We start from the raw sequence: 13,133 nt of genomic DNA, 5'->3' as shown, positions 1-13,133 counted from the left end.
AGTTAAGTGATACAATGAAGGAAAAGTTGGGGTTCACATCAGGTCCTATTTCTTCTTGGTAAATTATGAGAAAAACTGGTTTATAGGCAGAAATCCTGAGACAGGTCAGACTGCTTCACCTAAATACATTCACAAACTGCAATGACTATAAATCAAATTTTCTAAGTTGGGACAGAAGGGGATAATTAATGTTTCTAAGATATTGGAAACTCCTAAGATAATTTAGGAATTTTATGTTTCCTATAGAGAACAGTCACCACATGGCTCTCCCTTCCGTTATGGAAAACTTAATCCTTCCTTATAGACCACCAGGTAAACATTTGAATGGAATCCAATCTGGCCTGTCATTTGAACTGGATCAGATACAACCTGCAGGAGGCAGTATAGGCTCGGCCCCTCTGAGAAACTCTTCAGAAAAATATTCTCAGTAAATCATACACAAACTTCTCAAATCTAACTACATGTAGCACCATTTTCTACTGTGGATCCTTTAAAAATAGGCAGAATATATCACTGCTCAACTGACTCATGTTTCTTCTTTTCTAAAGGATAACAATAGGTTTATTTCAGTGGCATCTGTTAAATTAAAACAGATAAGTGAACTGTTGAATATTTTATGATATAGTACATATTTTGTAATATTTAGACAAAGGGAGAGTGAACAAATACCATCTAGCAAAATTAAGTCCATTTATAATTACTTCATTAAGGAGTCATACGTGAGCAATGCCTTAATGAGATGGTAATGAGTTAAAAATGTGCTGCCAGAGTAGGCACTGGAGAAAATCTTCTGGAAAAGGCAGCCCAATAAACTGAAAATAAGGGGGAAAATACTTCCCTCTTTGTCTTGCCTTACACTTCTTTAGTTTAGGAGGAACGACACCTGTTTTGTAAGGCTTGGAATTTTCTTTTGGAGTATGGTGATTAAAAAAAAAAAAAAAGCCTAAAGAGTCAGGGAGAGTCAGGAGGGTGCGAGAAGAGAAGAAAGGAAGGGTGGATGTACTACAAATGGAGATAAAAAATAGTCAACTCTGAGAGTCATTATAAGGATTTTGCTAGTTCATATGATGTATACACATAGCATATAGTTAACACTCAGTAATGTGTGGCAGAATTCTTTTCATTTACTGATTATGAAGAAACTGATGAAGTTATTTTGTTCAAGAATATACAATTGACCTTTGTGAAAATGTGGATGGGAATCTAATTAAAGATGAAGCTGAGTCACATAAACACTCTCACTCATCTCCTTTGTTCAACTTGGCAGGAAAACCAGCCAAGGATAAAGGGCATCGGGATGCCCTGAAATATGTTCCCTTGGGGAAATCTTTTGGTCTTAAAAAACTTTCAACCTCACGCATCAATTAACTGCTCCAAATAAATCACAAATTAAATACAACCACTATCTTAACAAAACTGATGAGTCTCCAATGAGATCAAGACAATAATTTCTAAATCCCCATTCACAGTGCTGTATTTACCAAAGCCATTTCTGCAAGAACTTTTCAAATTGTTCTTCTAAGCAAAATATATGCTATTTTCTCTTAAAAGGAAGTTTTATCAAATCCAGCAATTCTAGCACGCTTCATTTCCATGCTCTAACATGTAGAGGCTATAGCTTCTTTTATTTTTCGGTTTTCTACAACATTGCAATAATGAAGGAAAACTCCACTGAGAAGATTTGTTACATTGAAAATATTGAATGGTGCATAGAATCTGACCTGTTTTGAGTGTGACTTTCTTGTATAAATACTACAGAGCCTGCTATCAGGTTTAAATTAGCCAAATTAAAATATATCAAGAAGCTTCCAGTTATATTTTTCTTAAATAGAATACAAATACATATATATAGAGAGTGAATATATAATAAGGGTGTCTATATAGAGAATACATTTCCCTTAGGAATCAGATATCTAGAAAAATCTACCCAAGTAATGTGACTAGCAAATTATATGCATTTTCTCATTCTATTAAATGAGCTCTCTTTAATGAGCTTCATGATTTGGTATAACCATTGTAACCTTCATAAATGCTAATCTTACAGGTAATTATATAATGAGTACAAATCACTATTTTGAGAATCGTCAGTCATGAAGAATGAACATTGGTTAAACCTAGAGAGTTCTCAGTAGCAAAAACAGCATCGTGTCAAGTATCTAATACAACTGAGAACCATGAAATGACTCTGGATGAAGAAGGGGGAAAGAAAAAAAAAAAGCACTGCAAAATTCAAACAGACACACAAAAACCATGTTAGGTTATCTTGGATGAAGAAGTTCTTTGGTTTGGAGAACAGAGAGTAAATGTTGACAGACCTGTGAAGGAAATGGGCTCCGTGTGGGGTCAGAGGTGGAGACATAAGCAGCCTGTGTGTAGGCATAGCTCTTGAAGCGAGGCTGAGGAGAGGAAGGAGTTCGTTCATAGCCCTGTGCTAGACTGACAGTGATCTGCAGAAGGGTTTGGGGAAGGAAGACAGAGAGTAGGAGGAGGAGACAACATAAGTAACCCTGAAAGGAACTGCTTTCCAACACACTAGAAAAACAAACGGAAACAGTGAGCTGAAAAATGCAATCCTAAACATATCTAAGTGATATTCGAAACTGGTACACTCCAAGCACTGCGGTGTGTTCAATGTCATGTCAGAAAGCAGGTAGTCAGGGAAGAGAGGAGGATGGGGTTTCATCATAAAGATTCCATACTGACACACCTTCAGCATGAATACAGGATGCGTCCCTGCCATCTGGCGAAAACAAGCATCCCAAAGCAATTTTCTCTGAACCCAAAGTAAACAAAACCAGAATTCATCATGTCAATACCCTGGAAAGGACTGGAGCTTTCAAAAGCTAAATATAGAATTAGCTCGGTAGAGTGAGAAAATGAGGCCTGAGAGCTTTCCACGCCTTCAGCAGAAATTTCGCTAAAGGCTTTTTCATCGTTGTGTCAAATAATTAAAAAACAACAACAACAAAACAAAACACCCTAAATATTCTTCTTGGGAAGAAGAACAAGACATGTAATAGAAGAATCCCACTGGATTCTATACAATAATATCATAGACGTCTTTACCATATGTATTCTCATTTAAATTTTACTTAAATTATTTTAAACTAATTTCATCTTACCAAAAATGTTACTTTGAGCATTCAAAATTTGTTAATACATCAGCAAGTTGCCACTAAAAGTAAGACATTATTATTAAACAGAGTACTTGCCTTTGCTCTTGGTCTAGTTCCCTGCTTTGTGCTCTAGCTGATGGAAAGCTTAATATGTATATGATTCTATCTTTTATCTTATGTCATTTTACACAATGGAAATACAATCTATTCTGTGTACTGAATTCATATAAAATGGTGCTTACCAATAGCAGAGCATTTTAAAAATGTGTCTTGAAAACAACATTATAGTTCATGATATCAGGTAAAATTTAGGTTCACAGAGTCCTCTCTCTCATTTTCTCTCTCCAAAGACACACACACACACAGACACACACACACACACACACACTCTAAGCTAAGCTGTATATATACTTTTGCACATATATGCATGTGTGAATATATATATACACATACACACACAATGCTACATAAATGCATATATCTGTATCTATCCACAGATAATATAGATATGTGTGTATTATAACTAAAATTCCATATCAAACAGGAAATATCATGACTATTAGCTATCTTTTCCATCTTTTACCTGTTGAGAGTAGTGCATTTGATGATGTAGTTGAAAATGTTCTTCTCTCGTAACTTTTGATGGCCTTGGCAACATTTCCACCTCCTGGATGGCTTCGAGGCTCACTTGTTGAGGCAAAACTTGGAAGAGAGATGTGACGTACATTAAGATGGACTTCTTATCTGGATAAGTGGTGGCAACATCTGTAAGCACATTAACACCACATATCAATTTTGGGTTTCTATGTCTGAGTCTCTAAAAGGGGATGAACAAATCAATGTTACAGGAAGAAGATGGATTAATGAGCACTCGATTGTCCATGAATGTCCTCCAGAGACTAATTAGAACATGATACTCAGGCTTAAAATGTACTTCCAATTTGGCAGACCAATGAGATGCACACTAAAGTTAATTTCTTTTTCTTGTTCACATAAAAACTTCATTCTGCAATACTTTTTCTGAAGTCAAATTGCCAAACCAGCCCATCTGAGAGAGTGGTTTTCATTAGATAAGAAACAAAAATAAAACACTGCATCTTCCTTACCATGGAAAGTTACAACAGTCATGTCAATTAAAATGGTGCACTGGTAATTAAACAATTACACCAAAGAGCTTAATGCCTCGGCTTCCAGTAAAGAAAGCTCGTACCTCCTAATCAAATTTTTGCTGGTGATTAAGCATGTAAAGAGCAAAATAATGTCTCTGTGTTGAAATGAGCCATGTATTTCTACAATCAAAATAAAATAAAACAACTATATACCATATGCACAATGATTTGTAATATTCCTTAAGTATATTACAATTATTTATTTACATTATGGTACATCTGTTAAAGTCAGATGTCGCTTTCCTTCTCAGATGTTAGAGATAAATTTAAAAGTCCTTCACATAAAGTTGATCTGACATTATATCCTTTGCCACATCTAGGGAATGAAAGAAACCCAGCATTTAAAGTCAATAATAATTCATAATAACACATACAATAAGTGGCAGCTCCTTCAAAAGCTTCTTTTGCTACTTGGCATTACAATTTACACACTGTGCTCATTCCAGGGAACCAAAATGTAAAAATAATCCTTTATGTGAAGTGTATCATTAATCCCAGAAGTGTTAAAACATAAATCCTGGCAGGAGGCCAGGACAACTTAGCAGCAATGTGCCAGACATTTCTCTTGCCGTAAATTTATGCTAGCTCAGCTAGCATGAAAGGGATCTGTTTTAAGTTAAATATGTACATTCTGATCAGGTTTCTGATTATAAGTTAAAAAGCCAAAAGTCAAATTTCAAGTCCAAAAGCATAAACAGAGGTTGATCAGGTCACTCAGTCAAATTCCTCCACAAGTTACAGGAACATGATTAACCAGAACAACTATTTTTAAAGTATTTTTAAAAGGAGTTAAGGAGGAGAGAAAAGCTAGCTAATGTTCCTTGGCCTGCTTCTATCCATAGTATAACACAGTACTTCTTAATTTTTAATGTGCATATGCATCACCTGGGGATCTTTTTAAAACAGATTCAGTAGGTCACAGGGGGAGCCTGAGGCCCTGCATTTCCAACAAGCTCCCAGGTGATGCTGAAGCTGTTGGCTTGAAGGCCATACTTAAGAGTAACAAGGGTCGTAAAAAGTGACACAGAAACACACTCTCATATCATCTTCTGCATCACTGTTTTGCGTGCTTGTTTTCAGAAGATACTTATTGGACACTTAAATGCATCAGGCTTTGAGGTACAAAGGGCTTCCCTGGTGGCTTAGATGGTAAAGCATCTACTTATAAGGCAGGAGATCAGGGTTTGATCCCTAGGTTGGTAGGTTCCCCTGGAGAAAGAAATGGCAACCCACTCCAATATTCTTGCCTGGAGAATTCCATGGACAGAGGAGCCTGGTGGGTCACAGTCCATTGGGTCGCAAAGAGTCGGACAGGACAAAGTGACTAACGCTTCAGAAGTACAAAGCTATATAATACATGGTCTCTGCTCCCTAATATAATTTAATTATTAGCCAATGGATGGTGAAGATAATTTTTTGCAAATATTTTTTAGGAAAGAACTACAGAAAACTCTGTGTATAAATTCTGCCTTTCTCAAAAAGAAAAAAAATCTTAGTAGCTTAGCTTTGAAATTACAATCTCCCTTTCATTTCATAATTGTTTTTCAAGTGTTCATTGTATGGTAGATGTTATACTTTACACCATATGTTTCTGAAAATCTAGAAGGTTTTCTTGCTTCTCACTAATAACTAGTCAAGGTTATCTTTAATGAGCAAAATTTAGAATTCAGTTTATTTTTTAGTGCATTAAATAAAACCACGCTGTGAGAAAGGCACTGAATTTTAAAAGGTTGTCTATGTAAATAAAAAGGTCCATGTCTCTTTACTGCTATATTAGATATATGAATGTGTATAACTGGCCTCAAATACACACTATGATCACAAGAAATAAAGGTAAAAATAGATCAAGCATTATTTCTATTGCTCCAAGCAAATGTCAAAAATTGCAGCACATGTTATCTACATAAAACATCTTTTGGATGAATGTGAATATTCATAAATATTAATTACTACAATCACAATTTGACCAAACTATTGATTTTTTTGCCCCAATCTATCACCATCCTACCTCTGAAGCTATACAGGATTCAGTTGCACCAGTAGCTAGAATTCAGTGTTTCTTTTTTTTATAGAAAGGGATTCAGATATTCTAAAATCGGTTGAATTCCTTCCAAATATATTTACTAAAGATGCATTATACTTTAAATATTTTAATGGATTATCCAGGAGGTTAGAATCCTTGAATGCTGCTTACAATTTGGAATGATAAAATAAGTAAGAAGAAAAGTATATTACAGTACAAAGCTAAAGAGAATTTAAAATCTGTTCCACTTATTGGCACAACCAGTGCTTTAATAAGTTCAGAAAAAGGAAGAAATCATATCTTACTGGAAGATCAGATAATTCTTTATGAAAAGAAAACTGAAATAAATTTGTATAGGATTTAATTAGCTGGAAATGGAACAAATGTATTCCTCCGCTGTAGAATGTATTCCTCCAATGTAGAAAAGCATGAGCAAAAGTGCTGAAGTAGAAATAGATTGGGCTTCCCTGGGGGCTCAGGGGTAAAGAACCCACCTGCAATGCAGGAGACACAGGAGACGAGGGTTTGACCCTTGGGTCGAGAAGATCCCCTGGAGTAGGACACAGCAACCCACTCCAGTATTCTTGCCTGGAGCATCCCATGGACTGAGGAGCCTGGCAGGTCACCATCCGAAGGGTTGCAAAGAGTCAGACATGACTGTGTGACTGCGTTCAGGGACACATTAGACAGGCCCCAGGAAGAGTGACTTTGAGTGTCTTAGCCACGTAATTGAGCTTAATAGGACAAAATGGGAAGTTTGCATGTAAAACACTAAGGGATCATCAAAGCAAAGTAGTCAACTTGGCCTTAGTTCAATAGGTTGGAGAGTAACTAACTGCTTCTGATCCAGATTGTGACATCATTGCATTTTTTGTAAAGTAAAACCATTAAGTACAGAATAGAAAGAAGGAGGAAAAAAAAATATCATCAAGTAGAAGGCTGAGACCCAATCCAGACAGGAGGTGTTAAGGAACTTAAATAGGCTGTGTTATGAAAACAAGAGAATGTGTGATAGAAATTCTAAGATCCAAAATAACTGTATTCTATTTCAATTCATTTACTCCACAGTCTTTGCAGATGCCTGTATACAAGATCCTGTCCTAAGCCTTGAGGGCAGAAAGATTAATAAACTGAAAATGAAATGGAGGAGGAAACTGCTTGTTCTGTAGCTATAGCAACAAATAGCTACCAAGACAAGTTTCAATCTCATTTAATCAATGAACAATTACCTGCCTACAGAGTCTTGATCATGCTTCCCCAGGCCAACCAACATCAACCCCTCCCTTCTGAGGGGCCAATCAGAAGTGTGCTTGCTCCAAAATGAACAAACTTATGAACACAAACCAATTAACTGTGGTCTCACCTGAGCAACCAACCATGCTTCTAAGAGTGTCCTCAACCTAATCCCTAGTCTGAATGTCCACAATCTGCTGACCTCTGGGTTTCCCCTCAAATCCAAGGATTTAAAGAAAGTGAGAATGACGGGATGCAACTTTTTATTATTATTATTACAAGACATGAAAATGTATAAATTGAAAGAAGTGGGTAAATCCCCAAAATAAGAACTTAAAATTATATGAAAGCTATCTAAAACTCTACTATATAATGGATTCATTGCCATAAATGCTTAATCACTTTTATTTATTTATTTATTTTTTTGCTTAATCACTTTTAATCCAATCTTTGAAGCCATTTCAGAATGGAAATGTTGAACTTTTAATATTGCCAGAAAATTATTTATGAACTCTAACTTTGATTCTGATGAGTATTTCTACAGTCATCAGAATTTTGATACTGAGGCCTATAATGGGAAAAAAAAATTACTTAGGGAAGTTCTCTATTTTTCAAAGAAATTGAAGCCCACAGGGGTTTGATGGCAAGTTCAAAAGCTAGATCAAGTCCAAATTAGAACTCAGTCAGTGTATCATACTTTTCAGTACCTTACCTTCATTTTTTTCAGAGAATGCGATCTTAATTCATTTGAGAACTGAGACTCTCAAAGTCATTATCTAAATCATGACCCTGTGATCCATGTGGTTCCATTATCAAACATCACCTACACTCTCCCTGGAATTAGTGATTTCTACTTCTAATAAGTGAGGTATAACAAGAGTAAATACACATTAAAAATGCAACCTCAATGGCAATCAAAGAAATGCAAATTAAATAAACATGAAGGTGTCTAATTATACTCCACTGTCTATCAAATTATCAAAGAATGACAAAAGGGTAACAATCGATCTGGCAATAGCATCAATGAAGAATATTTTGCTATGTCTAAAAACAATCATATTCAATGATCCAGTAATTTCCTTTTAGGAATCCACTATAAGGAAATAATTAGAAATTTACATGAAGATTTATGTAAACAATGTGAAAGTTAAGCTCTATTTACAATTAGAAAAGATTTATCACACAAAAAAGAAATGCAGACCATTTCAAATTGCTTAGTAGAAAATTAGAATTAGAAATGATCAAGTGTATAATTACTTATGAATATTACAAAGCCATTCAAAATGCTGCTTTTGAAGAATATTTGATAATATGTGAAAATAAATTCTTAATAAGGTAATAGTGAAACAGAAGGAAGTGTAATTTATGTAGAATATAACAACAACTTGTGGAAAAGATTAGAACATACTTTAAGACATTAGTGAAGTGGGTATGGTGGTGGAATTTAAAATAATTTACTTTTTCCCCTTCATCCTATCTATATCTTCCACACTATTCTACACTCACTAATTTTATAATTAGACACTATATTCTATAATACAAGTATCTGCTAAGATCAAAGAGACAATAAAATCAAAGTTGTACAAAGTTTTCTTTTAGTATGCCCTAAAAAGTACTTCTCCAAGAAGTCAATGTGAATGAGTTTGGTAGGAAACTGGTGTTTTCAACATAGAACTGTTCTTCTCATAGTGCTTGCCTGGTATCTCAGCTGGCAAAGAATCTGCCTGCAATGCAGGAGACACCAGTTCAATTACTGGGTTGGGAAGATCCACTGGAGAAGGGAAAGGCTACCCACTCCAGTATTCTTGGGCTTCCCCAGTGGCTCAGTTGGTAAGGAATCCACTTGCAATGTGGGAGACTTCGGTTCGATCCCTTGCTTGGGAAGACCCCTTGGAGAAGGGAATGGCTACCCACTCCAATATGATGGCCTGGAGAATCTTATCTTGGGCAACCAACCTACTGATTAGCCAGCTGCCAGGTACAACCTTGACACACCTCTGGGAAATCTAAACAAGAGCCTCCACTGTCTCTCAGGTGAGTTTTCTGCCAGGAGAAAAGCAGGAATTGAAATAGTGGGTTATAATGCATATCATGTGTAATCGGAAAGAAGCAGGATTTCAAAGGTAAGAGATTTATAAATGTGAACTCACAAAGTTTGTCAGCCTTTTAAAAGTTACATTAAAAGTTTAAAAAGATACCATTAACAAACCGTGATCAGAATAAATGTGGATCATTTCCCACTAAAGTTGTATTAGGAACAAAACAATCAATAAATTTACTGTAAGAGAAGGGGAAAGGGTGAACTGGAAAAAAGAAACTTGCAGTACCCAACAAGGCATGGTCAGATAGCTCTAACTATGAAAATGTGAATGCATGCTTTTAAACACAATAAAAATGCTGTGTTTGCTAAAATAACCAAATGCACAGATGCCAAATTCTGAAGAACTTATTGTTGAAAGCAAAGGAGGTTTATACTTGAGGTCTATAAATAAAGAGATACTGTCATAATGTCATCTGATCTCTAAGCACTAGAATAAACTGTAGGTGATACCACAGCAATGGACTAATTCATTAAAGTGTTAGATTGTTATTTTCAATTTTAGTATTTTTCATCCAGCACTCCATTCTATACACATGCATCTTCCATTCACAAGTCACTTTACACAGTGGATATGCAGCATTCTAGTAAGAAAATAACTCACACAGGCCCCCTCCCATTAAATTCTTTGAAATTCTACAATACATTCTTCCCTCACTAAATTAAGTACCCTTTAATTAAGCTGTTCCATAATTTTAGCATTTCACTCACTGATCCAAGTTGCTTTTATCATCTAATAACAATCTTTCTCATTAAAGGGCTATAAAATATAGTAATGAAAGTAATTTGTATTGATGATTCAGTTTCATAATAAAATTAATGCTAAAAGTATAGGCTTTTATTTATATATGAGAAAAACTAAACACTTTCATCATTTAAACATCTAATTATTCCTTTCAAGAAGCTTATGGTATAGCTAGCAGAAAACTATGACTGTAGTGTTGGTACAAGTGAAAAACAGTGCTCAAGATACATAATGCTTACCTAGGCTCTAATAGGGAAAAACTAAAGCAAAAATCGGGTGGCTTACAGGAGCTACCCTCCACACTAGTTCAGCTCTCTGCTCATTAACCAATCAATGCTAAAGCTACCTATGCAAATATGAACTATGCGTTCAATCCAATAAATAATGGCAACTGGAAATGATGTTACCGATTCTGCAAAGTATGGAATTTGACATTGTCTCATATGACAATATGATATACTGAAAACAAATAGTTAATGAGTTAATACTTTGTACCAGCCTAGTTTTTGAATATATAGATATATATTCTGGTCTTTGAGGATATAATGGTAAATAAATAGGCCCAGAGATCTGGTCTCACAGTTCTTTGACTCTAATGGGGAAGCATAATTAAAAATAAATTATTTCAAAATCCTCAATTTACCATCTGCCAATTTATCCTTAACCCCTAGTTCTTGTTACTTCATTGTATATTTTTAAAAATGCCTTCCACAAATGCACTACCTTTGCTAGGCTTTATAATAAGTTATAAATATGCAGAGTACATCATGAGAAACACTGGGCTGGAAGAAGCACAAGCTGGAATCAAGATTGCCAGGAGAAATATCAATAACCTCAGATATGCAGATGACACCACCCTTATGGCAGAAAGTGAAGAGGAACTAAAAAGCCTCTTGATGAAAGTGAAAGAGGAGGGTGAAAAAGTTGACTTAAAGCTCAACATTAAGAAAATGAAGATCATGGCATCTGGGCCCATCACTTCATGGGAAATAGATGGGGAAACAGTGGAAACAGTGTCAGACTTTATTTTGGGGGGCTCCAAAATCACTGCAGATGGTGATTGCAGCCATGAAATTAAAAGACGCTTACTCCTTGGAAGGAAAGTTTTGACCAACCTAGATAGCAAAATTCAAAAGCAGAGACATTACTTTGCCAACAAAGGTCCATCTAGTCAAGGCTATGGTTTTTCCAGTAGTCATGTATGGATGTGAGAGTTGGACTGTGAAGAAGGCTGAGTGCCGAAGAATTGATGCTTTTGAGCTGTGGTGTTGGAGAAGACTCTTGAGTCCCTTGGACTGTAAGGAGATCCAATCAGTCCATTCTGAAGGAGATCAGTCCTGGGTGTTCTTTGGAAGGAATGATTCTGAAGCTGAAACTCCAGTACTTTGGCCACCTCATGCGAAGAGTTGACTCATTGGAAAAGACTCTGATGCTGGGAGGGATTGGGGGCAGGAGGAGAAGGGGACAACAGAGGATGAGATGGCTGGATGGCATCACTGACTCGATGGACTTGAGTCTGAGTGAACTCTGGGAGTTGGTGATGGACAGGGAGGCCTGGCGTGCTGCAATTCATGGGGCCGCAAGGAGTCGGACATGATTGAACGACTGAACTGAAATAAGAGTGAGTCTTTAGTGTTAACACCAAACATTCTGCTAGTGCCTAAAAGCAAATATACAGAAGCTGGTGGGAAAAGGTCAATTAAATGGAAATTCCCAATCATTCCTGATGTAATAAGTTTCAAACAAACCATTTTTATATTGAAGGTTTTTTTAACCAAATATAAAATATTTTCTATGTGCAGCTAATCAAAGTGAGAATTATCTTTTAAATTTTCAATTTCATAATGCAACATATTTCCAAACCTCCCTCTTCCCTCTACTCATTGAGTTTGTACACCCATTCAAATGTATACATACATACACACACATACATAGTACACACACATTTTAAAAAATAACCCTGAGCACTGAAAACCTTAGAACAACTTTTCAGGACACGTCCACTAAAATCAGGAGACTAGAAAATAGCTTGACCTAACAAATGGAAGTTAATCAGTGTAGGAGACTATTGATGGAAAAACATTTGTACTTTCTTACAATTCTCTCTACATGCCTATTGTGGGAAGAACTATTGGAGTTTCCATTTGAGAAGGAACTATTTTGGCTCAGTGACATTTAACTCTGCTTCCTTAATTGTCACCTGCTGATCCTGTGCTTTGCTTCTGATCTGACCAAACTGACTTTTTTCCCTACTGCTAGAAAAAGTACAATAGGTTTCATAAAGAACCCCACATAGTAACTTTAATAACACAAAATATTCTATTTCTACCCCCTTGTTCCCTACATTGTGAGAAATGATACTTGATAAATAATGAGGCCAGAATAAAGATGCTCATTTCACTTGACATAAATTTCACTGGTTATTATTGTGTTTTCTGCTATGATTTGGGATTTAGAAATATGTCTGATGGTGTAAGGGCAGTTCCAAGGCAAGTTCCTCAGTGATAACAAGCTTAAGGCAGAAACCATATATTAAATCAATCTTTTTGCAAAATATTATAAAAAATTTAACCAACAGGCTAACTCTTTGATATGAAGTGGTAATTTTTTTTAATCAAATCATGGTGCTGCCCCTTACAAGGAAGAGATTGTGGCAGTTAACTAACTCCTCATATATCCCAGTTTCTATCTGAAAAATGAGTCATGTTATTGCACAAATGTCTAGTGATGATGTTTGAGAAAGAAAATG

At 35.8% G+C, this 13,133-nt stretch overlaps 1 protein-coding gene across 1 annotated transcript in view; it reads right to left on the bottom strand.

The window, feature by feature from the left end:
- The window catches only part of DMD (dystrophin), a 1,795,368-nt gene that overhangs the window by 1,676,542 nt on the left and 105,693 nt on the right, over positions 1-13,133 (bottom strand). Inside the window, exons 3-4 of the mRNA XM_068961890.1 lie at positions 3,700-3,881; positions 2,316-2,447 (exon numbers count right to left, since the gene is read on the bottom strand). Of these exons, the coding sequence (XP_068817991.1) occupies positions 2,316-2,447; positions 3,700-3,881 (314 nt within the window). The remainder of the gene's footprint in view (positions 1-2,315; positions 2,448-3,699; positions 3,882-13,133) is intronic.

This window comes from Capricornis sumatraensis, chromosome X (assembly GCF_032405125.1).
Source record: "Capricornis sumatraensis isolate serow.1 chromosome X, serow.2, whole genome shotgun sequence".
Classification (NCBI taxonomy): Eukaryota; Metazoa; Chordata; class Mammalia; order Artiodactyla; family Bovidae; genus Capricornis; species Capricornis sumatraensis.
This window is presented reverse-complemented; position numbering and strand designations above follow the sequence as displayed.